The sequence below is a fragment of the Sander lucioperca genome, chromosome 24, assembly GCF_008315115.2.
Source record: "Sander lucioperca isolate FBNREF2018 chromosome 24, SLUC_FBN_1.2, whole genome shotgun sequence".
Classification (NCBI taxonomy): Eukaryota; Metazoa; Chordata; class Actinopteri; order Perciformes; family Percidae; genus Sander; species Sander lucioperca.
Genome location: NC_050196.1, coordinates 3,333,032 through 3,359,874, shown reverse-complemented (window position 1 = coordinate 3,359,874; position 26,843 = coordinate 3,333,032). Strand labels below are relative to the sequence as shown.

Here is a 26,843-nt window from a genome sequence, read left to right as displayed (position 1 = left end):
CCATATAGTGCTCATTGTCACGGCATAACCAACCCTGGGGAAACTTCACTACTGTCATTACGTCTAGGATTATAACCGCTTGGTCTTATTCATGCGTTTAAAAATAATTTACGCTAACCACCAAAGCCACCTGGCGTTCGTCAGCTCGGCGTGTCCTCAGCTTCGACACTGGCCAGCTCACTCCACTTCACTCATCAGTCGGCGCAGCTTCAAACAGCGTTGACACTCAGTTGACAGTTCATTTGTTTGACATTCAAAACGCGGACATAACAGTAATACAAACTCTGTGGAAACTGCACGACAAGTCAGAAAACAATACTCTTCAGCAGTCTCTCACTGAGCTGATCCACCGCAACATGTGTCCTCGAGTCTGCTTCACTTCCGCTTTTGCAGACTCTCTGATGTAGGTAGGCCACACCTACCCCACCCCAGCGGCCAATAGAAACTAACCACTGGATTATGACGTGACAACCTAAATACTAAGAGACAACCACAATGATAGACTTCACCTGAAAACAAACTTTACTTAAACGACTCTAAAGCTGTGATTTTAAAAAGCAGCAATCACAACAGCAGTGTTGTGAAACCAATGGAGCTGGGCCTTTACTGGCCACTATGTTAATCATTGTTCCAAGAGTCTGCTGAAGTATTCAGACACAGCTCTCACTCCAGTTATATTAGGACGATATATCTCATAACAATGGCCCCAGCATCCCATATTCCTGAAGCACCTTTCACAAGCGACAATGAGGTACATGTGACGGTCTTAAGACTTCTCCAAGTCTCCAAAGTCACAAACTCACGATTCCTTCCAGTCAACCTGCAAAAGTAAATAGCTGGTCCACTGATGCACAATCAGTACTGAATCTACATTGCTTCAGCCCCCTCTCATCGGCTTTCCCAGGAAGGCTGGGTAGTGTGAAACTTGCTAAGTGGTGCACATTTTCCGGTCCTCATTTTTAAAAATGGGAATCAAAATCAAATTCTGTCAGTCCACAGGCACTGTTACCATCTTTCACATGACATTGGAAAAGGTGTGTCAAGAGGGGAGAAGCACATGACCGGCGGCCGCTATGCTTGCAAGAGACTGAGCTCCTACACTCACCTACGTATTTCATTAAATAACCAGGTCTATTACTTTTTCTTTGACGCCAAATCGTTTTATCTGTTGTTGCGGTGACTCTGTGAAACGCCTGCAAGCACAAAAGAGCAGGTCTCGTTGTCGCCTGGGCTGTCTACTCGTTTGGAGAAATGCGCTAGCATGTCTGCGGCTAATGGAGTGGTGGCTAATGTGAACACGTTCTCTAATATGGAGGAATTAATCGACCGGGTCTTGGAGAAGCAGCTAAGTGTACCTAGAATGATTATATAGGGTATTTCACACTGTTCATTAAGGTCTCCTAATAGGGTATGTAACATTGGTTGGGCTAAAAATTGCCCGAATGCTATTTTATGGGCTCTTAACTACCCTGTGAATATGGCCCTATTTGTAACAAGAGCTTTTCTTCCAAATATGGTATGCTCATGAATATTTAGATGAGCTGTGCGCTGACTGGTTTGAGCGAACCACATACAAACACACTGGAGACGAGACAGCAGGTCTCATATTTCAGACACTGCAATGTTTCGTTACTAAATTCACTTCTGAGACTTTTTTTTTAATCAAAAATCAACTATATAAAGCTCAAATATGGGCCGTTTAACGAAAATTTATGGCTAATTGCAAATTTGGTATGACGTGTCGGATTTCAGGAGGTCCACACATTCTGACGAGACAGCGGCAGCCCCGCTGCGCTCCATACCCAGGAGAAAGTCACCGTTTCTGGGTTACTGGACAACCGGGGCTCGGGGCTCCGTGGAGCTGGCCGGCTGCTGGCATAACTATAGTATATTTACAGTTTGAATATCGTCACGCCACTTATATAACAGCTACCATAAGGTCTTACAAAGCTAATCCGATTTCAATTTAATGCATTTTTGTGAATAGGAGGGGTTTCGTTAGCTGCTAGTGTCCATTCAATCCTATGGGTAGCCAGCTAGATCGAGGCTAGCTAGCTAGCTACACTTTCGGCATAACTATAATATATTTACAGTTTGAATTTTGTCACACCACTTATATAACAGCTACCCTAAGGTCTTACAAAGCTAACGCTTGTCTCCGATTTCAATTTAATGCATTTTTATGAATTTGAGGGGTTTCGTTAGCTGCTAGTGTCCCTTCAATCCTATGGGTAAAGATCGCGGGTAGCTGCAGGCCCTGGAGCTCCGTCAGGGCCTTGGCATTTGGTAGTCTAGTAACCCAGAAACGGTGACTTTGCGCAAGTATGGAGCGCCGCGGGCTTCGGGTCGTGACGGAGATCCATCTAGCTCACAGCAAACCGGGATCTATGAAGCCGCTGTCACGTTAGCCTGCTGAGCTCCTGCTGAACTGCGACACACAGTCAGACAAAATTTGCAATTAGCCATCAATTTTCGTAAAACGGCCCATATTTGACATAGTTGATTTCTCGCATAAAAAAGTCTCAGAAGTGAATTTAGTAATTAAATAGCGGACCTCTGGAGATCTACGTGACCTAGCTAGATTCAGAAGGCTAAGCTGACCTCAGGTCAGTGGTGTAGCCTATGCAAATGTTGGGGCGTGACAAAGACTAGGAGTTGAGGAGTTGACGTCAACTTTTAGCTTTGTTGAGATTCGCCCGTTTTCAGCAGCAGTTTCAAATTGTGAGATTTGCAGAGGAAAAGGGTGTCAATGGGATCTTGAGGTTCTATGTATGTCCTATTTACCCTCCAAACTGTAAACTATGTCAACTATGACAAGGTAAAATTGGTTTTGCATTCTATCACCTTTAACAAAGCCAAGACATTGACTATAAACCTATGGAAAAACGTAGCAGCACAAGTATCAGTCCTAATGACCTCAGCATCACAAGAATTAGAAGAAAGCGACTAGGCAAGGTGTGATTCCTATTTCATGTTTTTTTGTTTTTTGTAATAACTTTGTTTTTCTTTCCTCGAGACCACAGAGGGTGGGGGGTGGGAGAAGGTTGTTGTTCTTGTTCAATTGTGTTTGTCTGTTCTAAATGTTCAAAAATATAAAAAAAAAAAACAATAAAAAATTGATCTTAAAATGTGTGTCAAGACACTCCCACAATATTTAGAATTGTCAGCATTTCAAGGAGAATGTCATATACTGCTGGTGCCTTGCAAAGGGCTTGCCAGTCGTGTTTCTCAAAGGGTTTCTTTCACTGCCTGACAATATTCCCAGTCAGGGTCAGCAGTTAAAAACATCCATCCATCCATCTTCAACCGCTTATGTATGTGAAGTAGGGTCGTGGGGGCAGCAGCTCCAGCTGGGGACCCCAAACTTCCCTTTTTCCATTCCACATTAACCAGCTCTGACTGGGGGATCCCAAGGGATTCCCAGGCCAGTTTAGAGATCAACACATTCTCACTCCCAATAAAATAAAATACGGATGCTTGGTCAGGTACCTTTGCCGTTGTTATTGACGCTAAAAGACTCCTTTAGCATCAGATCTAAATGCGCTTTATCTTAACGCACTGGGTCGAGACTACTCTCGTCATTTTTGATGCAGTTAGGTTTAGCTACAAGAGCTACAAGATGGTGGTGCGAATGCATCGCAACGCTCCGTGTCTCTCCAGATTTTGCGAATTAGTTGTAATATGCTTGTTTATCTCAAGTATTTTCGGTAAAAACAGTTTAGCGTGCATATTGTACACCCGACATCGCTAAACCAACGACACCTCCGAACATCTCCACACCGACTGGAGTGATCTTCAAACGGACATGCAAACGTCGCCACAGGGGGTCGTGCGGTGGAATTCGAGCGAGGCTAAAGCTAACGCCACATCGACTCGCTCTTCCAAGCCTTTTCCTCGCCAATGTTCGCTCGCTGGCGAACAAAATGGATGAACTGCGGCTGCGGATAACCACATACGGAATGATTATAGACTGCAACAGGCTAAGGATTCAGGATCACTTCAAGAACAACTCTGACCCCCAACACATGTGGCAAGGCATCCAGGCCATCACAGATTACAAAACTACTAACTCCACCCCCCCCCCCCGTCACCGACACCTCCTTGCCTGATGAGCTGAACCACTTCTATGGCCGCTTTGATAGGGACAACAAGGAGGTGGCCATCAAGGCTGTGGTCTCTGCAGATCACCAGCCCCTCACACTCTCCATCACTGATGTGTGTGTGGCACTGAGCAGGACTAATGCATGTAAGTCCTGATGGTATCCCCAGACGCGTACTCAGGGCCTGTGCTGTGCAGTTGATTGAGGATTGGACTGACATATTTAATCTGTCACTAGCCCAGGCAGCTGTCCCTGCATGCTTTAAAACCACCTCCATTGTGCCGGTGCCAAAACACTCCACTGCAACAAGCCTTAAAGGTGCTCTAAGCAATGTTGGGTGATGTTACTTCTTGTTGACGTTCAAAGTATTGTCAAACAAAATGGAGGCTAGCTCGTCCCTGTTTGCTGCATGTGACAAAAAATGTTGTAGCCTAAAAAACGCGTGACATCTCTTAGAGCATATTTAATGACTTCCATCCAGTTGCACTCACCCCCATCATTATGAAGTACTTCGAGAGGCTGGTCCTGGCCGATCTCAAGACCTGCTTACCACCCTCACTGGACCCCTTCCAATTCGCCTACCGTCAGAACAGGAGCACAGAGGATGCCATCTCTACGGCACTTCACTTTCCCCTGTCCCACCTTGACAATAGCAACACCTATGTGAGAATGCTGTTCATTGACTTTAGTTCAGCATTCAACGCCATCATCCCCTCCAAACTGATCACCAAACTCAGTGAACTGGGCATCAATACCTCCCTCTGTAACTGGATTCTGGACTTCCTAACCAACAGACCATAGTCTGTTAGGTTAGATAATCACACCTCCTCAACCATCACCCTGAACACCGGTATACCACAGGGATGTCTGCTGAGCCCTCTCCTTTACTCCCTCTTCACCTACGACTGCACACCTGTACATGGCTCTAACACCATTGTCAAGTTTGCAGACGACACTACGATGATTGGTCTCATCAGCAACAACGATGAGGCGGCCTACAGGGTGGAGGTCCAGCACCTAACATCGTGGTGCACTGACAACAATCTGGCTCTCAATACCAAGAAGACCAAAGAGCTCATTGTGGACTTCAGGAAGTCTAAAGCTAGCACGCACACCCCCATTCTCACAGGACTGAGGTGGAGTGTGTCACCAGCTTCAAGTTTCTGGGTGTCCACATCTCTGAGGACCTCTCTTGGACCCTCAACACCTCTACCCTGATCAAGAAGGCTCACCACCGTCTCTTCTTTCTGAGGAGACTCAAGAAGGTCCACCTCTCTCCTCAGATCGTGGTGAACTTCTACCGCTGCACCATCGAGAGCATCCTCACCAACTGTGTCACAGTTTGGTATGGCAACTGCTCTGCCTACGACCGAAAGCACTGCAGAGGGTGGTGAAAACTGCCCAACACATCATCGGTTCCTCACTCCCCTCCATCAAGGCCATTAAAGACAAGCGATGCTTGCGTAAGGCGGGCAGCATCATCATCAAAGACAACCTTCACAGGGACAACAAGGAGGCGGACATCCCCAGCTGAGTGAGAATGGGTTGTGGAGATATAATCTCTCCACCTACTCCTGGGTCTTCCCCAAGGCCTCCCCTCAGCTGGACATGCCTGGAACACCTCCCTAGGGAGGCGCCCAATCTCCTTACCAGATCCTCGAACCACCTCAGCTGGCTCCTTTCAAAGGAGCAGCGGCTCTACTCCTAGGTCTCTTTAAGGATGTTGAAAACATATTTAAGCATACACAAAGATACATTTGGGAGTGCTTGATTTACAGTGATTGCTACAGCCATGGTGGTTGCCACTTGCTTGTGTCAACTCAGCTCAGTTCTACCTCCTTTGCGGCTTTTGATTTTGTGGGTATAGAAGAAGACCTTCTGGAGATGTCACAGATCCATGTTTTATTAACAGACTGTTTTTCAGTACGTACATGCACCCATGGGGCTACTCCAGGAATTAATATATTCATAAGCACATCTGGATGATATGGGGAGACATATGCAGAGGGAGCCCTATAGATTGATGGAGTCTGAATTGCCAGGCTGTGGAGAAGTGTGATATGTCCTTGATGAGAACAATAATAGACTAGACAGAAGAATATTTAAATGTGGTAAACACCAAAGTCAAAAATGGGTATTATAATGTTTAAATATGCAATGTAAGATTGCCGTTAATATTACAATGTTTAACACCATAGTTCCCTCCAGGCTCATCACAATGCTCAAGGACCTGGGACTAAACACCTCACTGTGCATGTGGATCCTTGACTTCCTGACTTCCCAGGTGGTGAGGGTGGGCAGACACACCTCTTCCACCCTCATCCTTAACACCAGAGCCCTTTCCCAATTCCCGGTTTGTGCATCCCCAATTCATCTCCTCAATTCCTCTCCTCGCGTCGTAGTCCCGCCAACAGGAGATCCGAGCCGAGGAGTCGAGGATGAGACTCGAGGAGAGAGGAGTCAAGGCAACAGGCAATTAACAAACACAATATATCTTTGCCTTGCAGCTGTCATTAAAAGGGACGTCAATAAATATGACGTGCAGCACCACTGCATTAGTCCATTGTTTTGTCATACGCTGTATTTTATGTTCTCTGTTAGAGGAGCAGAAGTGTTCAAGACAACATCTATATATTTACTTTGAATTCAATTCTCAACGTGGCAAAATGTGATAAGAATGTACGTCATACATTTTTATTTGTTGTATTTAACACACACACACACACACACACACACACACACACACAAATATATATATTTATAAAAGCCTATAGCCTACATAAACAGGCTCTTTTAGTGTAAAACACTCCAAATGTTTGTATGAAAAGAACTATACAAATATATAGGCTACAGTATATTATATACACACAAACACACTATCTATTTATTATTAATGCCTGGATCAGCTCTTCATCCGAATCCGCCTGTAAGCTTAAAATCATCCACCCTGCACCCACCTGAATGAATTATTTTCTCCGATTTAGGGACCCGCATGGATGTTTTCCTGCCCCTCTACTGTCCCTGTAGGCTGCGTTGCTTTTATAATATTGTATTGTTTTAATGTTTGAGTCTTTTCTATAACAATTTACTTCACTGATTAGAGATGCTCCTTGTAAACGCTTCCAATGTGGGCAGTAATGTCACTGTAGCTGATATCGACCGACATTTAAGCAGCAAAACTAACTTTGGTTATAAACTTCACAGAGGAAACAGAACTAGACATTTTACTTCTGAAATAATTCTGAAATATCAGAATGTTAATTTGTATGATCCAACAGGGCCGATCCCTAACGTTAGATTAACCACAGGGCCGCGGAAATTGTCACTCTCCCTTTTTCCTCTCTCTTTCCTCCTCTCGCGCCTCTTTGTTTACATGCCACAGGTGAAAAGACTTCCGCAGAGGATACATCGGTGTGTCCTTGATTATAACTCCTCCGAGGAGCCTCCTTGATCCTCGATCCTCACTCCTCGATGAGCATTTTAGGAAATGGGACGTCCTTCAACATGGCGCGCTGAGTATGATTTCCGGGTCACAAGCCGGAGGATCGAGGAGACGAAGAGGTACAAACTTGGGAAATGAGAAAGGCCCCAGAGCAGCCCAGGGCTATGTTTCGAGTCTCCTGCTTTACTCCCTGTACGCACATGACTGTGTAGCCACTTCCGAATCCAACACCATCATCAAGTTTGCTTACGACACAGCTGTGTTGGGCCTGATCACAAACAACAATGAAAAGGCCTACCTGAAAGAAGCAGCGGACCTGAGCCACTGGAGTCCCTACAAAGGCCCTACAAAGAGTGGTTTGTTCAGCTAAACATACATTAAGCGGTGCCCTACCCTGCCTAAAGGATATTTACACCACGCAGTGCACGAATAAGGCTAAGAGAATCATAACCACCACTCCCTGTTAAGGTCGGAAACACGGTACCAGATAAAGCAGGCCAGCACTGAGAGGCTCAGGAGGAGCTTCTACCCTCAGGCCACCAAGATCCATAAATGAGGACACCGCCTCGAAGTTCATGAAACTTGGTGGAAAGGGTGTAGCATGGGCTAAGGAAGAGCCTATTACATTTTGGAGTGGATTGGAATCACGGAACGGATACACAAATTATTTGTCATTTTCGTTAACATTGCGAGATAGGGCGTTTGTGCTGCATTCATGTGGTGTCGGAATAATCGGAAAAATTAGTTCCCATCTAGGAAGATTCAGTGTGGCCATTTTGAAATGAGCAGAACACAGTCAAAAGTTGTCCAGGGTCTGATCTGGACAAAACAGGAATGCATCAGTTTTGTTTTTGTTTGTTTTTGTTTTTTTTAAACTTTCTAATCGGTTGGAAAATTAGAAATAGCGGTTTAAAATGAGATTTTTAAGCATGGGAGTGAAAATAGTGATTTCCAGTAAAGTGTTTGTGATATTATGCATTTAAAGTCAGTTAAAATGTTGACGTGAAATCAGTGCAGCTGACTAAATGGTGTACTGTAAATATTGGACTCACACATACACGTGTGTGTACAGAACTTACCTGTAGGTCTGTTTTCATCAGTGAGGCTCCTGCTTCTACCAGATAATGACAGATAGTCCTGTGGCATAGAGATGCAGCTAGATGAAGAACTGTCTCCCCACTGGTGATCCAGAGTACAGAGGGAGAGGGAGAGAGCGAGCATGAGATAACAGCAAGTCTTATCTTCTGAGAGTCAACCACCATTGATTATCAGGCACCCCATGGCTTTTGTTTGGTTTCTTATGTTTATTCTCTTTCACATTTTATACACTTTTTAGGATGCCCAGCACATATAGACAGACCAGAGCCCAGTGAAACAACTTCAAAGCTGGTGCTACACTCACAGAACAAAGTTTCAGAGTTTTACAACATTTTCTCAGCCACACTGTGTCACCCACGGTGATACCTTCTTTTTTTTTTGGTCACAGGATCATCAATGGATTAAAACCAAATCAAAAACTGTATACCCTTTATAATCTGTTGAATCCAACTTTAATATTGAATCGTTGAATGGTTTGGTTGTGATAAAGGCACCCATGACTGTACTTACTGTAGTTTTTCTGTGACATCAAGCAGGTCACTTGGAGCTGAAAAACAAACAGATGAAATAAGATTACTGCAGAGAGACAGACCAGATTTACCTCTGAGTACCAATGACACACTACACAGTCAATCAAAAATATTTGTCTATGTTCACAGGTTTTCTGTGAACTCAAATAAAAAATATAATTTTTTTTCACAAACTGAATTCATTCTTCTTATCACAGTGGCAACTGAGATGGGTAACAAATAATACTTTAAAAGAATGTGCTTTATATACCATACCTGTAATTATGTTGTTAAAATGTTAATTCCTAGCTACTGTATAACAGATTGTACATTGCCTTTTCAATAATTTCACAATTATATTTTCCAAATGTCATGATATCTTCACATCTGTACATCTAAACAAATATCACATCTGTGACCTGAATTCTCATTCTGACTCATACTAGTAGTAAGTACTGACATTTTTTTTAATGATTTAACCATGACTTTAAATGCCAAATGCACATTTTAAAACTAAAGGAAACTTGAACTATGGTTTACTCTGACATCTCCCATGCAGGTCCAGAAGCCTGTATGTATTCAAATTACATTACAATTTCACTTAATCTAATTTAATAACAACATATATGCTACAGTTACCATTGTCAAGGATATAGCGGACCATCTCTTTGCTTCCTGTACCGACAGCATGGTACAGCAAACTGCAGCCCGATAAGTCCAGCACTGTGAGGTCTGCCCCCTTCAGGTGTAGCTCCTGCAGCTTTTAGTGAAATAGGGGTTAAATAAGCTTTAAACTGGAAAACAAGATGCAATTTCTAGCAACATTTTGATTGAATACTAAAAAATATTAACAGAAGCATACAGTATGTTCACTAAATGCTGCATTAGTTGATTTTTTGATCACTTTGGGGAAGCAGAACAAGAATAAAAACACACCATCTGACTTATGACCTTATAAAGTTGAAAATGGCAAATGTGTTGACGAACAATTGCTTATTTACACATTATGCGGTCACAGAGCAACATTAGCATTTATACAGAGTTGTGTTTGTGACTACGTGATGAATGTTAAGTCAAACATTCTCTCTCTTACATCTGGTTTGGTCTACACCAACTCCTGAGAATAATAGCTGCCTCTTTAGCAGCTAAATGCTCCACTATGCTCACTAGCTAGCCTGGCTGTCTAGTCTGCTGTCTGGTGCTGATCAGGTAGTGTACAGTGGGTTTATCAGCGCTTTTTCATTGAAAACAGCTGCTGCTGGAGACCAGGTTGATGAGAGTGGGGTTTGCAGTCTGGAACACCAAAACAGTGAACTGAAAGAGGCTCAAACATTATGCAGAGCTGAGGGAAACTGCAGAGTTAGTAATAATTCTCTGTGGTTTGTCACAACTGACACCTTTCACATTACATATTGTAATTGAATCCATTGTTAAAGCTATAGTGCATAGTTTCTGTGTCCCTAGTAATTTCTGTGTGAATTCTAAGTAATGACACAGTTGCTAGTAGCCAAAGAGGACACAGAGGATTATAAAAACATGATGGACTCTTCAGAAGAGGTAATCATCTTCACTTGATTTTCTACGCGTGAAAGTCGAAGGAAGACACCAGTTTCTGAACATAGCCATACTGAGAAATACAGAGAGAGTTTTGTGGAGCTGATAGTCTTAATTAGCTTTGTATCAACTCTTTTGGTAATGGCTTGAATGTAATGGATGTTCATTAATAAAAAAAAAATTACGCACTAAAGCTTTAATAGATCAATATTTTTTACTGCGATTTTAAAGACTCCCTCATTTTGTGAGAGCTCCCAGCAGGCCCAATTAAGTCCTAAAATGTCCTCCCATGATGCTCCTAATGCATCTTACTCTTCTTACACTCTCTATAATACATACATTTCATTGATTTAGGCAGCCATCCCCAGTCTGGACATTTTGCAGATTCCATTTATTTGAAAAAAAAGATAATGTCCAGAAGCAAAAAAACATGGACCCAAATGTACCCATATGTTGAGTGAGAGCAGACTCCATGCTTACACTTTAACTAACACTATGTTTAATGACCACTCTTTACTCTTCTCAAATTATAGCCTATCACTTGCAATTAATGGTAATTAATGGTACTGCCACTCACCTTCTTCCTGTCCTTGTTCTTCACACACTCGATCAGCATTTCTAGCAGATATGAGAGAAAGATAGAGACTATTAGACAAGGGTAGTCAAGCTGTTTCAGAGTCAATACAAACTCCTATAAGCATGTAAATGAAGATGTGGTTTAAGAAAATGCAAACAGCCTCACAAATCTGCAGGCAAAGGCTATTAGTGTGGGTTTATTTAACAGTTAATTACTACAATGATAGTCTGGCTAAACAGATGTCCAGATGCTAGAATAAAGCCTGACATTTAATACCCCTCCCCTTCCGCTATATCCGCTATCTATTTTGACAGGCCACTGTTGCTTTATTTGGTGCCTAGCCCCACCCAGTATGGTTGTGATTGGTTTAAAGAAATACAAACAAGCCATAGTGTTTTTTTCCCACTACCTCAGCATATATAAGCAGTGTAGCTAGATCATACTCCAGTGCTGACACAGTGCTGTGGAGAAAGGTCTGGCAATGCAAGACTAGTACAATGACAATAGAATAAAACTACAAAAAGGTTTGGTGAAGCACAGCATCGGGAGCAATTTAGGGTTCAGTGTCTTGCCCGCCGACCTTCCAATTGGTAGGCGATCGCTCTACCACCTGAGCCACAGCCGCCCAGTGCTAAAGTCTATGAAGAGCAACCTCACATAGCTCCCCTGGTGTTCAAAGTGGGTCAGTGCAGTGTGAAGAGCTGTGGCGATGGCATCCTCTGTAGACCTATTTGCTGTGTAAGCAAACTGTCATCACAGTCAACAGTCGTGTGGTTGCTGGTCTTGTAGTTGGTGATGTGGATGCCCTGCCACACCCACCCTGGGTCGTTATTGGCGAAGTGGGACTCAATCTTCCTCTTGTAGGTCGCTTAACATCCTTGATGCCTCTCTTCAGGTTGGCTAAGTTACATAACACACTATGACAACGCTGTAGTCTGTTTACATTTGTCCGTTGCTCAGCTCAATCAGAGCAATGTTTTGTTGCTCTGAATGGTTTTACATCTATCCAACTGCAACCAGAGGCATTTTGGTCTACGGCTGTTGATAGGGGCGCTTGGAAATTGAAAATGAACTGAGGTTGCTAACTTGCAATTGCTATTTGGTCTGGCGATGTCAGGCTAGGAAATATACATTATGGAATTAAAATTGTATATGCAGTACCAGATAGAATTACACATACAATGAAAACCTTATCCTTATAATATACACCCTAATCAAAACCATATCAAACACAGACAACACGGTATGTTATTGTCATTAGTTACTGGTTAAAACACATTCTGTATGTATGGCTAAAGCCAGGCTGACATATGAGATGAATGTTTATTAGGTTGACCTCAATACTCACTCTCACTCCCTCTCTCTCTAAATAGCTGAGTCCTAATCCAGTTATGTTAGGCTTAGTGTGAGTGTGGGAGAGAGAGGGAAATAGGGGAGAGACACAGAGAGAGAGACAGACGGAGACAGAGAGAGAGGGAGGGAGAGAGAGAGAGAGAGAGAGAGAGAGAGCAGACTTCAAAACTCTAAGAGCTTTTGTGGCTGCAAGACAAAAAAACAACAACACACAAACCACAAAACCCAACACACACTTTGAATGTAGGAATTAAATGAATTTAGCCCAGGGAAGGAATTAAGTAAACCAGAGAAAATGTGAGCCAGTCTTAAGACATGAGAGTAGAAGGAGAGTAAGACAGGAGAAGAAGAGAGGAGAGGAGAAGAGGAGAGGAAAAAGGAGGGGACATTAATGAAACCACAGAGGCTATGCAAAGACCTGCCCCCCTCTTTCGTTCTCACACAGACTTATAAATTGGACACTTTCTATCTCTCTCGCACGCACGTACACACACACATTCTGTGTCCAATAGCGAGGTTATAATAATTTTGAATTTTAAATAACATTTTTATTTAATTTTAGTTTTGACTTTTCAAATTCGTAGTGTGTTTGCTAGGTTTAGTTTAGTTTCAATTTTCAGATTTAGTTTTGAGGTTGAGTTTTAGTTTTTATATTGAGAGTGTGTGAGTGTGCGCGCGTATTACCTTGTTCTCGCTCCCTCTCCGTTTCACACACACACACACACACACACACACACAGACAGACAGACAGACAGCTCCCATAAGGGTCAGACAGGTTGACTGCATCAAACTGAGAGTTCAATGGAGCAAGTGACGTGTGCGTGCGTGCGTGTGTGTGATGTGGATGAAATAAAAAACGGGTGTCTGCATTAGAAATAGAATATGCATGTATGTTCTTCTTAAAACAAATTATGCAAATTAAGGAATATCATGCTAGTGCGATATCCAACAAGCGTTCAGATACAGTCAGTGAAAAAACTTAACAGTTTCTCTGATGGCTTTGTTCAGACTGAGAATAGGGCTATGTCAAAAAAACGCAACCAGCTCATTCATTTCAATGAGAACACTGCATTGGAGCAGCAATGATGCAGCCAACCGCTTCAGCTAAAAAAAATTCAAGTCTATCTTACTGTAATACAACACCCACATGCGTAAGAGATGCAAGCGATTACATGCTGTTCAGAAATACATGCAAGGCTGGATTACAAACTGGCCAAAGCTGGCAACTGCCCTGGGGCTCCTCGTTCACAGTATTGCAAATTTGTGGTACTTTGATTAACTGCAAATTTGTTTGGTAATACAGTGTGTACCACTAAAGGACAATATGAACTGAAATATACAGTAAGGAGCCTGAAGGTGACACTGGTATTATTACTTAATTTTGAATCCTCTCAAGATTTGGTAATAATGCCCTGATTTAAGGGTTAGGGTTAGGAATACTTTCCTCTGAAGAAGCTGGCTCTCAACATGTCTCTTTCAGAAATAACAGCCCTACTGTATTAGTTGCCGTTGTTGCAGAATGGGAAAGATTTCCATAAATACATTACTGACAGCAAGAATTGGGTTGTGTTCAGCTCACAATGCAAAACACCAAAACTGGAATCAAACACAAAACTGCTCGCAAACTAACCGCCAAGAAAAAAAAAAAAAAAAAAATGAACCAGATCATGAAGTGAAAACATGCAAGTTCCCAAAGAGAATAAAACCACAGTGAAGCTGACAAAAAAAGACAGCTCAGGGCTCCCACACACCAAACCCCCAGCATTCAAAGTGAGCGTGAGGAGACAGAGGTTGAGAAAATATGTGTCACAGAAGGAAACAGTCTGTCTGGAGACACAGAAGTCACACACACACACACACACACACACACACACACACACATTTCCCTGCGTTTGCTAGTTTTAGTTTAGTTTAAATTTTCAGATTTAGTTTTAAAGGTTGAGGTTGAGTTTTAGTTTTTATATAATCACTTTTAGTGTTCTTGTTATTTTAGTTTGTTTTGTTAGGGCTAGGTATAATGTTTCAAAAGTATGTAGCTACAAAATACATGGTTGTTGAATGGCTCAACGTTTAATGTTTAATCTTTGCGTGCGTGCGTGCGTGCGTGCGTGCGTGCGTGCGTGCGTGCGTGCGTGCGTGTGTGCGTGCGTGCGTGCGTGCATGCGTGTATTACCTTGTTCTCGCTCCCTCTCCGTTTCACTTGTCTTTTGGCACTTTTCCTGTCTGGACAAAGAGATCAAAACAGACAGAAGAGCTGTTCAACCACTTACTGTTTCTGTTCACTCTACATTTACAATGTTAAAACATCTATAATTCGCACTTTCAAAAACACACAGCAACAATCAACAAAGCAAACAACCACAAACACAAACACACGTGGCTGTCTTTTGTTTAATTATATTCATATGTATTGACATTTATTATTATTATCTATTTTTATTTTCTCTTACTATTTTTATTGTTGTGCACCCACACACAGAGGCCAATTCCTTGTATGTGAAAACATACTTTGCAATAAACCTGTGTCTGATTTTTCTGATTAATCTTCTATGCTGTATGTATTGTAGATGTTGAATGTTTAAGAGCAGACCAAAACATACACTGTGGATATGTGACAGTGCATGCCTACATCAGCAGTGGATGTAAAAGTTAAAGGTTAAGGTAGGTTTTCATATAATAAAAAAATCCAATGTGCACTGTGCAGAGCCAAACAACATGAGTGCATCCTCCCAAAAAGGTATGAGGTGTGTATCAAAGCCTGATACATTTTATTCCTCTGTGCCATAGAGCTCCATTGTCCAGTGCAGAAACAACAAATTTAAAATATATCATGGGGCCATACTGTTGCACTGGATAGGGAAGTCAGAAAGTATTGAGAAACAGACTAACGCACTGGTAGTTTAAGTTCTTTCCATGAGATTTGTCTATTACGATTTGTCTAGTCGTACAAATGGGAATCACATTTGAATATAATTATATTTTATAATGTCATATAATATATAATAATAACAATTGTAAAAATACAATGGACGAAGTGACTGATGTGACAGAGAGAATGAGTTGTCAATAAAATAATTCTACATCATCTGTGTTGTAGTTTGAATACACAGAAACGTACAAATGGCATGTTAGGACCCAGATTGTAAGATTTTGTCAGTGGTCCTGAAGTAACAATGTTTCACGTCATTTAATTAAAAAAAATACTGTTAAACATTTTACTGTGCAGATAACCTGGTGGAAATACATACAGATAAAAATTATTTTCTAAATAAACATGGGATGTGACCCACACAGAAAAGTAGACTGGCAAGTTTAGGGTAAAGAAAAAACTGCATGTACTCCTTTTGTCAGTGCAATAGTGGTTTAATGAGCAGAGTACCGTTTTGCTTAAATGAGTCCCATATGTTTTAATGAGCAGAGGAATGTGACATCAAGACTCAAACTGACAATATCACGAGAACTATGCGTAGGAGTTGTTAATGAATGGAAACTCTAAGTAGAACATATGACAAAGAGACTCCTCAAACCGCCGACAACAGACCACGCTAAATCACATCATAGTTCTTGTGGCAGCCTTTTCACACCTTGGCCTGTAACGTTGCTTGTTTGCATGTTTTAGCTTAATCAATGCTACAAGTTAGTGATAAGAGGACAAAAGCCATCAGTGACGAAGCTGCTAAGGGTATTGGTCCATACTGAGAAAGCTGCTTTTTGTATCTTTAATTAACTTTTTAGAAGAACCTAAAGTAGAAACTGTATGTGATTAAATATATGAGTGGAGTACAACCTCAAACACTGTCAGTTGGATATATTTGTGCAATCTAATGCAATCCAAAACAATAGCCCAGCAATAAATCATATCTATGTCTAAGTTCATCATACGGCCATATGTTTTGCTTTGAAATGTATTGTATTGACAGCTGGTGGTACCCTATTCACATAAAAGAGATAATTTATATATAATTATAATTTTTAAATATAATTTAATTTCTATAGTTTTGTTGATGATTTGTTGATTTAAATAACAGTCCAAATATGTCTTTGTAAATATACTGACCTCAGTCTTGGTTTAAAATCAGCAGCAGTGGTGTTGGAACGATGGATGCAACCTGCCCTGCAAAATACAAAAGAGTAACAGCATAATGACAAACAAGAAGCACAGGAAAATGCATTCAATGATAAGAAAAATATAAAATACAACATAATAACCCATTTAGAGTATGAATTTGACATAAAGGGCTCACTGTTATTTTGAGTACACTTGATAATGACATCTGGTATTGAGCCTGTATTTGAGCTGGTCTTTGCAATGTGTCAATTCTCTATGTAAGAGGTTTAAACATAGAGCTAAACATTGGTGCTGTGTTGGCCTGAGCAGAGTAGTATACGTACAGTATAACGCCTGTTTTTCTTTTTTTCCCCACAAAGAATATAAAGAGCAACATATTTAAGGGAAAAGTTTAATAGTGGCCTGTTTTTGAGATTTTAAAGATTCTGGTCTTGGATTATCCGTAACAAGTACTTGTTTGACAGGAATCCCTGGCTCACCCTTAGTATTTAGCAGACTAATAAAGTAATTAAATGTATTACATGCAACCATCAAACACACAAACTTATAACCACACATAATAGATTGCCCTCTTCCTCAGATCCCATCTCAATACAAGAACTAAAGTCCTGTTACATCAGTTTCAAGCTATACATAAAGGAATAGTTCAGATTTTTTGAAGTGCTACTTATATGTGGCTAAAATATGTTTTGCTGCTGCCCCCATCCATAGCAGTGTATTGCCTAGCTTCCGTGCTCCTCCTTCCTGCTTCTCCAAACCATGCCAACCGCCATCTACTGTAGGTACACTGTGTATAAGCACCTCATACAACCCCACTTCAAAAAATTCTAACTATCCCTTTAAGTCTCTGTTTGCTGGCCATTGTATGTGAATAATGTGTGTTTTGTTCTGTCATGTCTACTTGTCAAATCACCCATTGTGTAAGTGTTATTGTACTTATGTAGTGTCTTTCGCTAAGGAGGTCATGTTTTTCGGCTTGGTTAGTCTGTTTGTTGGTTTGTCTGTCAGCAGAATTACAAAAAACAACTACTGACCAGATTATAATGAAACTTTGTGGAAGAATGTAGCATGGGCCAAGAGCAGCATTTGCAGTATGTGGTGTCAGAATAATTGGAAAAATGAGTAGGAAAATTCCCACTGCATTAACATTGTGAGATAGGGCATGTCTCGGCGGAGGTCTGTCTTTTCCGAGTGCCTTTCTAGTTTGCTAATAAAAACAATAAGATACAACCAACAGCTTGAACACATTAAAGTAGCACATTAAGACACAATATACAGTGTGTGCGTGTGTGAGTACACTAACCTGCTGAGTTTGCTTGCCACAGGTGTGGTGTTGTGTGTTAAAGCTTCAGTGGCAGAGCTGTCACTGTTCACTCTCTGCCTTTGGGAAGAACTACAGCCAAACACAGGAAACAAAGTCACTGAACAGCCAAGACTGAATGTTTCCTGCAGTGAGTTCAGATATATTCAACGAGGTCTTCAGCTTCCAGACAGCCCCAGGAATGTATAGATGGGTGATGTTCTGTAGATGATGTGAACAATGTGGTCTGTTAATTCTTCTGAAACTTCTAATTCTGTGGGAAACACCACACACGTTTCATTTATTCGCTAAATCTGTTACGGCGTTTCCACTCAGGTTTTTTTTATGCGCGAATTGAAAATGTGCATTAAAAACAGGTGGACAGAAACGCACCTACAGACTGGCATCTCCCAGAATTAGTCAAATTCAATAAGTTTTCTTCCTGAAATATACAGTACCTCACTAATATTTCAGAAATTCCCTGCCCTGAGAGCCTGATTGTGTCTGTTTTAACAGATTTTCACCTGATGCTGAAGTGTAAACTGACAGTATGTGAAGCTATCAGCTCCAAAATCATTATAGAAAACAAAATGTTTGGTGTGTAGGTGTCGTTCAGTGTGTTTGTCAGAGAGACAGAGGGAAAGAGAGCAGAAAAGAGAGAGGTAATTATAGTGGGAGGAATAACGTTCACCTCTGGCCCTGCGTGGGCAAACTGCTACACTGTTTGTGTGAGAGTGTGCGTGTGTCTAAGTACAGTAGATTAGTGTGACTCTCAAGTGCTCTGACATGCATTTCTCTCTCCATCCACTGTTTTTCTGACTATCTTTCTCCTAAACCCATCCCTCCCTCACTCTGCCCCTGCCTCTCGGCCCATCTCTCCTCCTCATCCTCCCACGCAGTGCACTCGGCATTGCAAATCAGCCCGCCAACACACATGCACTCACACACACACACACACACACACACACACACACACACACACACACACACACACACACACACATGCGTGCACACTCACACATAGCCAAAGGGAAGTGATGTTAGGATCAGCAGGTTGTGTTGCTCTGCCTATGCTCACATTGTACCTGTTACTTTATTTATTCCCTCTTTTCTATTATGTATGCTAATCCTTATATGTTTACATTTGGCATTTTATATCCACACAGCAGCTCAAATGCCAGGGGCAATATTATGATCCTGTAAGGGTTTATTTTACCACATGGTCATACTGTTTGCATTTGTGTTTCAATAGCTGATAATCAAAGTGTTCATGGCTACGGTACACCAGATAACTATACTCTGATGACACGAAAAGTAAATACAGTTCTAGGCTTTAAACCAGCCTCTTACACTCATAGCTGTTAGCAAGGGTCAATTAACTTTAGCGACACTGTCAGTGCAGTGTGCCCACTTATACTAATGACTACCACTCATTACTAAAGTGGTACAAAAGAGCACTGATGCTAATGAGTAAACACGTTACATGATGTAATTAGGAAGAGAGATACATGTACTTAATGCAACAACATGACATCGTGCTTTTGTTGTTTATGTTTTTGTTAACTGAAGTACTGACATTTGTCATATGTATGCTTACATGCATACAATAATACATGAATTAAATTAACTAAAAGTCCCCTGAAATAAATAAATGTTGACTTATGAAATAAAATTCTGCTGAAAGGAATACAAGTAAAACTATGTAAAACATTGAACTATATTGACTCATTTATATTATATTTACATTTATTTATGTATTTATTGCATCATTTATTTATTTCAGGGTGTTTTTCGTAAGCATGTTCATTTATTTATGTATTTTTTTTATTTAATATTGAATAATAAAAAACATTTCACCCTTTGCGGGTGCTTTGGGAATAACATGGTTTATTTTTGTCTTATTTGTGCAGGTTTTAACGGCCGCACAAGCTGCACAATCCTTTTCTGAATTCCCTCCTCAGTATCTTCAGTTCATACAACGACTACAGTCATAAATTACAAAGGACCACGAGACGCTATTTGCTTGTTGTAGTTGTTAAGTTGTTTAAAGGGCAAGACTGACTATTCTATATTTTTCTGAACATCAAATCCCAAGTGCAGAGCAAAACCAACAAAGAATGTATTGTGTGTGTATCAAAACCTGATATATCTTCTTCCTCTGTGCAATAGAGCTCCATTGTTGTCCAAAACTATTAAAAACACATTAATGTTGTATTGGGTGTTCCTTCAGTACCATGAACGCACAACTGTAGTTTATTTTGACTAAATCCCATATACATCGTCCTGCTGCCCCAAACACTCTCTAGACCACCAAATGTGGATTAATCCGCCACTGAAAGTAGTCCCCAAATGTATTGTTTCCTCATCTGAATAACATTTGCTAAAACCTACAGTGCCCGGCTGTTTTAGGAAAGTACTGAGTACTTTTTTATTTTAATGAAACAATATATTTGTGAACAGTCTTTAAACATGAAGCCTATGTTTGCAGAGGGAATCAATGTGCTTAAGAGATGCAAACACATGGCTGGTTTGGGTGATTTCATGGGATTTGTTGACACACCAGAGCTATCCTAAAAATCACTGAACAGAGAAAAATGAGAAGCTCTTCACCGTCTGCTCTCTCACTGAATCTGTTTTCTCTCTGTACGATCTTCTCATTCTGACTGGAGAGAGAGAGCATCAGCAGACAGCTGCTCTAACAGGTTCCTGTAGGTGATACATTAATTTATGTGAGTGTGTGTGTGTGTGCAAATATGGTTAAAAGGATTTCATATGGAGGCAGGGCAAGCAGAAAAATGTGTTGTCCGCAGACACACACACACACACACACACACACACACACACACACACACACACACACACACACACACACACACACACACACACACACACAGGGAAGTGAACACACACACAACCATAGCAAATATAAAAACACTTGGCTGTTTCGCTAAGGAAATGAAACTGGAAAAATGCATTTAAAAAATATTATTCATGTATATATATATATATATATATATATATATATATATATATATATACATACACCCCCCCCCCACACACACACACACACACACACACACACACACACACACACACACATTTCAAAATTATGCAGTTCTACTTCATGCAGGCTTTGTCCTCTAACAGGCTCTAAAGGCTTGACAACTCAAACTGTGAAGCAGCGCAGTGAAATTTGCATGTACTTGCTCAACCAATCAGAGTGAGCCGAGCCCTTCCTACAGTGCCAGTCATATATTGATGCCATAATGCAAGCAGCCATCCACTTTCTTGACTGAAACACAACACAATATTGTTTTCTGAATGTTATGCTTCTGCAAATCTGTTTTATGTATTGTGTAAAGATAACCTCTGGCGGTCAGCAGAGATGAAATAGAACCTGTAGCTGTCTCCTTGTTAAAGGGTAACTACCGTTTTTTTCAACCTGGAAAAAACCCTATTTTCCTATGTTTTTGTGTCTCAGTGACTGATGGGAACAACAATCTTTGACATTGGTCCAGTATTAAGCAAGATCGCTGCAGTCGGCAGTGGCGAAACAAGCTACAACGTAAGTTAATAGGGCAATTGTGCAGCTTGTATTTACCTTCACAAAAGTGTTTGTTTTGCCACTGACAGGCTCAGATTAATATTCTAAGTGTCTGACAACATTATGGAAAGGATTTCTAAGGAGGTCAACCTTTCTGTTAAAGAGTGAGATCCTTTTTTTAAACATAAAAACATCCACAAAATTGCGTTCGCTAAAGCCACAAGACTCCATGTAAATAAACAGTAATTTTAGCATCGTAAAATACACTTCATTCAAAGTCGACAGAAACAAAATAACAATATATAAAAAGCCGATTGGGGTCATCTTTCCACTTTTCCAACCATCACAAAAAGCTCTTTAAGAGGACGAAATTGACAATGAACATTGGTTAACATAGGGTTACATTGCAGCCCGGTCTGTGGCTGCAGGTTACAGCATTCACACTTGATACTGGACCAATTTCAGAGATTGTTGTTCCTATCAGTCACTTACACACAAATAGGAAAAAAGGGTCCAGGTTGAAAAAAACGCTAGTTACCCTTTAAGCAGTTACTGCTTCTCTGGGGTAATGTAGGGATGTGGGGTCACACACACACACACACACACACACACACACACACACACAAAGTCAGTAGGTAAAAAGCTGCATTCAAAGCACTTGGCAGTGTACAGCATGTTTGTGTTGAATGTGTTCGAAGATGAAGAGGAGGAAGAAGTGAGGTCTGATTAGAGAGCTTTCCTAAAGATCGCCAAAAAATAACAAATTACAAAATAATGGCATTACAGCAGAGCATTCCCTCATTATGTCAACACAGCCGTGATCTGACAGGGGAGACTAACTGCTGATCACTGATCTGCGATAGTAACACTAGGGTTTATTCTGGAGCCGAATGGACCCACAATAACGTGTTCCACAACTGTTACACAGACTCTCCTTGTCCAATTTAAGATGCAAAATTGACTTAATTGTTATACTTGCATTACATTATAGGTGCAGTATTACACAAAAGTGTGTTATACAAAAAAAAATGAAGGAACAGGGTCAGAGGAAATGGCGAGAGCAGTAAAAACAAAGATTATCTTATAATTGAAGTAAGTTCATTGGTTGATGCCTAATAAAAAACTCATGCTTTGCCTCTTTTTTCTTGAACACTGAGAACAGTGCCAGTGTGGCTGTTTCATGGTAAAACGTCTGTGTTTTTTTGTCTGTTTGATAAAAAGTGAATGTGTCTTTTAGATAGAAACTATATTTGTAGAGAAGCTCAGTTGTGGCAGTTTGTTTTTACTGTTTGTTTTTTTATCGATAGTTATGGGGCCTTTTGGGTTGTAAAAATGATAATAATAACATATTATTACTAATATTACTATGTTGTTAAACAATTAAAATAACATTATGAATTATTTGTTTAGAAATCAAAATTCAGGTGTCCCAACTAGTCTGTTTCCTGTTTTGTAACAGTGCAGACACTCTTCTTGCTTGTTTTTTTGCTTAGCTGTTATTTTTGCTACTTTTTTTTCAAATTCCTGCTTGTCTCAAATTACAAAACCTTAAAGCTATAGTGCGTAGTTTCTGCTGCCCCCATGAGGAATTCTAAGTGATGAAAACAAAACTGTTGGCGCGTCCACGTGATACAAGCCTTCCATGACTGCGCACCGCCCGAATAGTGACCTACACTGCGCTGCGCTGCTCTCCGCTCGTCGGAATCGATGAAGGGCATTAAGTGACTGTCACAAATTGTGACAGAAGATTGGCATGCTCAAGACAGGAGTATTCACACTGGAGAAGTCTTCTGAACCTCACAACACTGCCAATGTCTTCTGCCGATGAGTTAGTTAAAGGAATACGCCACTGTTTGTTGAAATAGGGTTATTAACAGTCTCCTCTATATTTATATAGGTGAGCAAATGCATTTTTGTGTTCAAGGCATGCATTTTCTTAGTCCGGCAGCACCGCTGCTAGCTTGGCTTAGCGTAGTGAATGGAATCCTTTGTTGCCGGTTAGCATGTCGTGAGTAAAAGTGAGCCAAAAAAAAAACTTATTGTGGCCTGCGTAGTCACGAGTACAAATAGCAATGCAGATTAAGACTAGACGATTTCCTAGGCAGATACTGATTTGGGACTATATTGTGTGGAAGCACAGGCGAAGCACTGCTACTTGGGCGCAGAGATCGCAGTTACACTAAAAGAGGTTAGTAGTCTGCATGTGAATATCAAATGTAACCATGATTAAGATAGGCTGAGAGTTTAGTTTTGCATTGAATGATTACAATTGTGATGTGTACCCATTTTTCCAAATGTTATCCAAATAATTCTGCAGTAGTTAGACGGTAATTGTTCATACTGTCTCTTCCCTTTTGTACTAGATACATCCCCAATCGCAGAGCAATATGTTTTGCCTGTATCTTTATTTGTAAGTGGTGTTTATGATTTAGTTCAATAATGCTTTTTGTTATGTGTTTTCAATATTTCAGCATTGCTACTTTCCTGTCATAAACTGTGAAGAGATGTAATTTCCTATCAGGGTTAGCATTAGGTTATCTACCTCTGTTCTGAAAACTGGATTTTTTTTTTCTGTCAAGCCATAGCTGCCACTTAGACAGTGGGTTAGAAAATGGTCAGTGTATTGTGCTGTTTTATAGCTTTTGCTGCAACAGTCTTAAAAATATAGCTCTGATTAGTTACGTTAGGGTAAAGGTTCACCCAGTGGAGTCACTGACAAGACAAGTGTGGTGATGATTGACATACCTACTGTTTACCAGGCTGGAGACGGGGTTCACCAGGTCAGGCATGGCTGAGGGAGAGGTGCCTACAGTCGTCATAACAACCAGTTCTGGATCCAGGATAAAGATCTCTTCTTGGGAGATTTCTGACACGTAGTTAAGATGTTCCTGATAAAACATAAAGCACAAGACTGTTTCAACCTATATAGGTATCATTAAACCCTGCTGTGAGGTGGAAGCTCAAATCATGCAATCTGATTGGTCCATAGCCGTGATATTATAACCGTATGCAATGGCTATGATTCAAATTCCTTTACACAATAAGTATCACTCTGTGTCTGATTAAAAAAATACAAAACAAACTGATAGCTGGTGCCACACACACTGCCATGACACAGAGCTAATGTGAATTGGCCAAGTATCCCTTTAAGTGTATGCTATATTTAGAATATTTTCACCGCTTTACCTTGCTGTCAAACTGCCCTTTTTGTTTTCGACGTGGAACCAAAGCCACCAGACTCCATTGGTAATTAAAAAAGTTGCTCTTCTAACGCAGTCTCAATCGGTGAGTTTTTGTGTTATTGTTTGCCTTTCTTTAGCGTTAAGCAATATAAATAGTCTGTGCTAGCTGTTAGTGAAGGCTAACGTTACCTGCGCTGCGCTCCATAGCAACTGCCTTGGTATGCTGCGGGCAGTCAGCCCAGGAGGGCCTATTTTATTGTGAACATGATTATTTATTAATAAAAAATATTTTTAATTATTTAAATTGGAATGTGACTATAACTTTCATATTGCCATACTTGAAAACCGTTATTATTATATTATTATATTATAAAAGGCGCTGGGCCGAACAAAGCCCATAGCTGTGATATAATCACAAACATACCACGGCCTGCCATGAGCTATTGCTTAATTAATCTTCTAAAAAAAAAAAATTCATTTACAGCAGGAAGGAGCTGAATATGAACCACTTGTTGGAGTAATGTGCCGAGTATGCCTTCACTACACAAACAATGGGAATAAAAGAGCAGCTGGCAAGAAACCAAAGTCTGTTCATGCTCATTAAACAGTGGGCATCTACTTCCACTACTGCAGTTTTAATATGAGCCCTGAGAAGAACCAAGTCACCAGGACAGAACCAGAAAAAAAGTCTCGCGCTCTCTTCTCCAAGTTGTAACTTTCACTGGGGACACTTTTCTGAATCTTATTTTTGTCCCACTCACTTTTACAGTTTCAGTTTGATTTGTTCACTAACATATCGTTAAACAGTGTCCTCTCCAGAAGGAAGAAGCTCTGAGTTGATCTATGTCGCCTTCAGTTATTACCTTGCGCTTACAGTAATTAAGCTTTATGAGCAGTAGCAGGTGATTTGTGGACTTAGGCTTTTTGTTCCTCAAGTGTCACTTCTCAGGCAACATACACACGCTGGCCTATCCTCTTGGAGGTAGGTTGTTTTGGCCCCATACTGCCTGTGGGGAAGACTGCAGACACGACTAAACGTTTAAGTCCCCCAAATCCTCTGTATTTTCGAGTAACAAGTACTTTAATCTGTTTATATTATATATATATATATATATATATATATATACACACACACAGTATCTCTCAAAAGTGAGTACACCCCTCACATTTTAGTAAATATTTCATATCTTTTAATGGGAGAAATTACACTTTGCTACAATGTAAAGTATTAAGTGTACAGCTTGTATAACAGTGTAAATGTGCTGTCCCCTCAAAATAACTCAACACACAGCCATTAATGTCTAAACCGCTGGCAACAAAAGTAAGTACACCCCTATGTTAAATTCCCATAGAGGCAGGCAGATTTTTATTTTTAAAGGCCAGTTATTTCATGGATCCAGGATACTAGAAAACTGATCATTAATCAGATGCAGTGAGAGACAGTGCTCTTTGAAGAGGCAAATGTATTAACTTAGAGGCACAATAGAGAAATGCCATCCAGTGACACGAGTTAGGTGAGACAGACTTACCTGTGCTCTGTCAATCCTGTAGAAACGATCTGCTGTTGTAGCTTAAGAGACAAACAGAAACACAGACAGCGTCAATTAATGAAATGTTATCTGTCGGGATAGTAAACCTAGTCTTTAAATTTAGCTGGTTCAAAGCAGATTGTCACTAAAAGGTTCTGGCCAAAAAAGCGCAGAGCATTCATCAATGTTAATTTGTCTATGTGTTGGCTCCCCACTGCTGCAGCAATTATACTGCGGACAACTGTGCGTGTGACCCACAGGCAAGGCAGTCACCACACTGTGAAAAAAGCACATTCAGTCAATCTGTCTGTCTCTTACATAACATAATGGCATATTACACCAGTAAATAGTAGAGAACAATTGGTGACCAGTGTGGTTTAAATGTGGGTTTTCTAGCAGTGTTCTGGCTTTGCTCTGTTTGAGTTTCTTCCTGTTTTTATTAGTTCACTTTTGTTCTGGATGGTTTAATTGAAGATGTTCTAGTTCTTCTTTGTTGGATATTTTTTTTTCATGTAATGTGTCTAACCGTTATTAACATGAGAATTTTAATCTTTGGCGGTAGGACCATTTTAAGAACGGTTTTAGG

General features: G+C 40.7%; 1 protein-coding gene across 5 annotated transcripts in view; it reads right to left on the bottom strand.

Annotated features, from left to right (window-relative positions):
- Positions 1–26,843, bottom strand: part of dgkza (diacylglycerol kinase, zeta a) — a 102,970-nt gene that overhangs the window by 5,099 nt on the left and 71,028 nt on the right. For all 5 annotated transcript variants that reach the window (XM_031302379.2, XM_031302375.2, XM_031302376.2 and 2 more), the window contains 9 exons: positions 26,258–26,298; positions 24,292–24,434; positions 18,006–18,095; positions 16,691–16,747; positions 14,807–14,856; positions 11,281–11,321; positions 9,789–9,909; positions 9,151–9,187; positions 8,622–8,721 (listed from right to left, as the gene is read on the bottom strand). In XM_031302379.2, the coding sequence (XP_031158239.1) occupies positions 8,622–8,721; positions 9,151–9,187; positions 9,789–9,909; positions 11,281–11,321; positions 14,807–14,856; positions 16,691–16,747; positions 18,006–18,095; positions 24,292–24,434; positions 26,258–26,298 (680 nt within the window). The remainder of the gene's footprint in view (positions 1–8,621; positions 8,722–9,150; positions 9,188–9,788; positions 9,910–11,280; positions 11,322–14,806; positions 14,857–16,690; positions 16,748–18,005; positions 18,096–24,291; positions 24,435–26,257; positions 26,299–26,843) is intronic.